This window comes from Crocodylus porosus, unplaced genomic scaffold (genome assembly GCF_001723895.1).
Source record: "Crocodylus porosus isolate Cpor-Errol unplaced genomic scaffold, CroPor_comp1, whole genome shotgun sequence".
NCBI lineage: Eukaryota > Metazoa > Chordata > Crocodylia > Crocodylidae > Crocodylus > Crocodylus porosus.
The window spans coordinates 45,988,397-45,992,300 of NW_017728950.1; the positions used below are offsets into that span (position 1 = coordinate 45,988,397).

Genomic DNA, 3,904 nt, shown 5'->3' on the forward strand with positions numbered 1-3,904 from the left:
GACATGTTCCTATGTGCTAGACGGGGCAGTGCATGGGGTTGGTCTGTGGCTGGACTTGACACGTGGTCCTAGACTTATCTGGCATGCAAGACTGGCAACAGGTTTGGCTCCCTACCACTGGTTTTCTTCTAGGAAAACTCTTTGTTTTCTTCACTTGCCTTTAAAACAAGGTAAATATTATACCGGGAGGCCATGGTTTATGTCAGGGGCTCTCAAACTTTGTGATACCATAACCCCGAGCGCTGGATGGTGGGAGACAGGAAGCTCACATGTGGTAGCCGCTGCCACCCCTCTGCACAACACTTCCCCACATTGCTGCCCATACCCCCTGGGGAGTTTGCGGCCCCCTTTTTAAGTTGCTCGTGACCTCCCAGGGGTCATGACCCACAGTTTAAGAACCCCTGGTGTATGTGAACAAATACAGCATGAAATATTTAGATCCGTTGAATAATAAAGCAGAAAGTGAAGGGCTTTTCATTTTCTAATTGTTCATTGCCTGGCTAAAAATATATTGGAATCTAGAACAGGTGACTGTGTTGCTGCATGGTTCACCACAAAGCTCTTACTATATCCCTTTTTGTCTTGTTTTCAGATGCTTTACATGCCTATTTTGGGATCTGTGGCCTGTCATTAATGGAGGAATCTGGCATTTGCAAAGTTCACCCTGCCCTGAATGTAAGCACCAGAACCTCAGAGCGCCTTCACCACCTCCATGAGATCTGGAAAACTAAGGACTCTAAACAGTGTTCAGATGATATGCATATCTCTACATGACTGATTTAGGCCCAAGTTTAGTGTTGTAGCATCACTGTAGCCCAGGGTTAAAAGCCATGTATAACCAATGTGCTCTTTAAGTGCTGGAGTCCTACAATCAAACCCATGTTCCGGGCATCACTTTGATAGCGAACAGCCTTTGGTGAGTTATTTGGCACTGGGGTAAAAGGAAATAATTTCAGTTATGTAGAAGTTCTTTGCTGCAGGCTCTGTAAAGGCTCTTCAAACAGCTTGTCCTTCTTCTAAGAAGTCCCTTGAAGCAAATTTAACTCTTCAGTTTATATTTTTTTAAATTAGTGCATACTGTGTCAAGCTGTGTAACGGGGAAAGTATTTTCAAAATCTGTTTACATATCATACAGTATAGCACTAAATTTTGGAGTTCTTAATGACATTATTTGACACACTTTTGGGTAGAGAATCTACATTAAGCCTCATTAAAGGTTACCTTTTTTCATCTACTTTCAGATTCCATAATCTTTGTAAAAAAATTAAAAAAAATAAAATTATTTTATTCAATATAGAGTGGATTTCTAAAGTTATTAAAATATTCATAATCCACTTGCACAGCTCCTGCAACAAGGAAGTAGACCAAGGACAGGCAACCCCTGGCACACATGCCAGTTAGTGGCATGCAGAGACATTTTCCACAGCACACGAGGAGGTGTGTGAGGAAATTGTTTTAAAAAAAAAAAATTAAGTCGCTGCTCTGTGTTCTTCTGAGCAACTGCAGGTCCTAGCACGATGGCAGGCACAGAGTGGGGTAAAGTCAGGAGAACACAGACAGGGATGCAGTCTGTGTTTTGCTAACCCTAACTCCTGTCCCTGGGCTGCATCCCCCAGCCCAGCCTGGCCCCTGGAGGGAGCTGCTGGAAGGGTGGGATGGGCTTGGGCAGGCACTGTGCAGGGCCACTGTGCTGGAGGCTCCCAGTAGGTGGATGAGCCCTAGGCCTGGCTGGGGTTCGGGCAGGCAGACGCTCTGTCCCACCCAGCTGGGGGCAGCACCAGAGGGCTGGGTGCTCAGGCCAGGGTATGGGCAGCATAGAGAGAAAGAGGTGCAGGGTAAGGTGCTGTGGGCAGACTGACCCCTTGGGAAGGGTGGCGCTGGGTGGGAAGCGAGGCTGCCTTGGGGCTCCACGAACTTGGGCCACAGCTGGTGGGTGGGCAGGAGCGCCCAGCAGCACCCAAGGTGGGGCTCAGTCTGTGCAGCTTTGCAGGGATGAGCCACAGTTGCCCTGCCTGTGAGGGGCACCAGCTGGCCAGGGCAGGACATCCAGCTCAGGGGGTCTCCTGGCTCCAGGCTCGGCCTCCCTGTGCATAGGGCACAGTCTAAACAGGGCAGAGCCTCCCCTGCTGCAAGGGCCTGGCTGTGGGAGTCTGTCAGGTCCCGGGAATAGCCGTCACAGTTGCCTGACCAAGCCCTGGCCTTGCTGACCGGCAGCTACCAGAGACGGGGCAGGCACTGTGGAGGGCCACTGCACTGCAGGCTCCTGGCTGGCTTGACCCCAAGCACCGCCTGTGGTAGCTGTTCCCAAGGCCCGGGGAGCTCCCATAGTCAGGTCCTTGCACTGGGGGCAGCTCTGCCCTGCTCGCACTGTGCCTGGTGCACAAGGAGGTTGAGTCCAGAGCCAGACCACCCCCCCCACATACCCCGAGCCTAGCATCCTGACCTGGCCAGGCACATCCCCTGGCAGGCAGGGCAGCTGCAGCCCAACACTGCAGAGCTGCATGGGCTAGGTTGGGCTGGGCCCCACCTCGGGTGTTGCTGGGCACCCCTGCCTACCTGCCGTGGCCCAAGTCTGCGGAGCCCCAGGGCAGCCCCTGCTTCTCACTTGGCTCCCGCTCTCCTCCAGCTGCTGCCTTCCCAAGGGGTCAGCCTGTCCACAGCAGCAGCGGTCTCCCTGTGCAGCCCAGATCCTGTCCTGAGCACCCGGCTTTGGTGCTCCATAGGGTGGCCATCATAGAGGACAGTCTGGTTGTCCTCTGTTCTCTATTGATATGAAACCTGATGCCTTTATGTCCTCTATTTTTCTCTTCAAGACAAAAATAGAGGACATAAAGGCATTTGGTTTTATATCAATAGAGGGCAGAGTATCAGAAAATTGGAATGTCCTCTATGATGGCCACCCCAGTGCTCGGCGCCTCGGTGCTGCCTTCATGTGGGTGGGGTAGGGACATCTGCTTGCCTGAGCCCCAGCCTTAGGCCCAGGCTTCCCCCGCTCCGGGATCATCGGGGAGGCCTGAGCTCCCCAGCCCTGGTGTCTGTTGCTGGGGCGTTGCTGCCTCCCTCCACTGGATGTTGCCTTGAACTAGCAGGCCCAAGCTGTAGCTTGTAGCGGTGGGAGACATGAGCAGCAAAGGACACACCCTCTTTCTTTTTTCCCTTTCTTGTCTTTCCCTCTTTCTTTTTTTTTCTTTCTTATCTCCTCCATCTCTCTTTTTCTCTCCTTTTTTTCTCTTCTCCCCTTTTTCTCTCGTTTTTCTTTCTCTCCTTTTTTCTTTCTTTACCTGTCTTTCATTTGTCTCTCTCCTCTCTTTTTTTCTTTTTTCTTTCCCTCGCCCCCCCTTTCTCTTTTTTTCTCTCTCTCATTACAACATGCTTAAGAAAAATACACAAGAAGAAAGGTAGTATATGAAGTTTTATTTACTGTCACCAGGTTTAGAATCTTTAGAAAACCTATTATTTACCGTAAAAAAACAACATGTATGATTGTTAACTATATTACTATGCAGTGCATCCTGCCATGTACCCCCTGCCCCGGTCTTTTTTTCTTGCATGCTGGCACTCTGGCACCTTCCAAGGTAGACATTGGGGGGGTTCGACACTATGGCTAAAAACGTTGCCTACCCTTGAAGTGGACTGTTGTAATTGGCTTTTACTGAAGTATTACTACCTTTGTTGGATTTTAATGTGGTATGGACTAAAAATCTTACAAACAATGAGGAAGAAAAGAACTAGCGGAATCCTCCGGAAAAGGTAGTGCGTGTCCAAATGTCATCGCGGCACACTGCTCTGAAGCTGAGCACCAGTCATACAGCTAGGGTGCGATGACGCAATGAATTCTGTTTTGATTTCTTTAAATATATAATATAATTCACAAGAGGTACAATTGTGGTAGGCTGCTTTGAGG

The 3,904-nt window shown here is 49.8% G+C and overlaps 1 protein-coding gene across 2 annotated transcripts in view; it reads left to right on the forward strand.

Moving 5' to 3' along the window:
- The window catches only part of PGGT1B (protein geranylgeranyltransferase type I subunit beta), a 52,051-nt gene extending 50,757 nt beyond the window's left edge, over positions 1–1,294 (forward strand). For both annotated transcript variants that reach the window (XM_019555307.1, XM_019555308.1), the window contains exon 9: positions 593–1,294. In XM_019555307.1, the coding sequence (XP_019410852.1) occupies positions 593–774 (182 nt within the window). In that variant the 3' untranslated portion in view covers positions 775–1,294. The remainder of the gene's footprint in view (positions 1–592) is intronic.
- Positions 1,295–3,904: the final 2,610 nt, after the last annotated feature.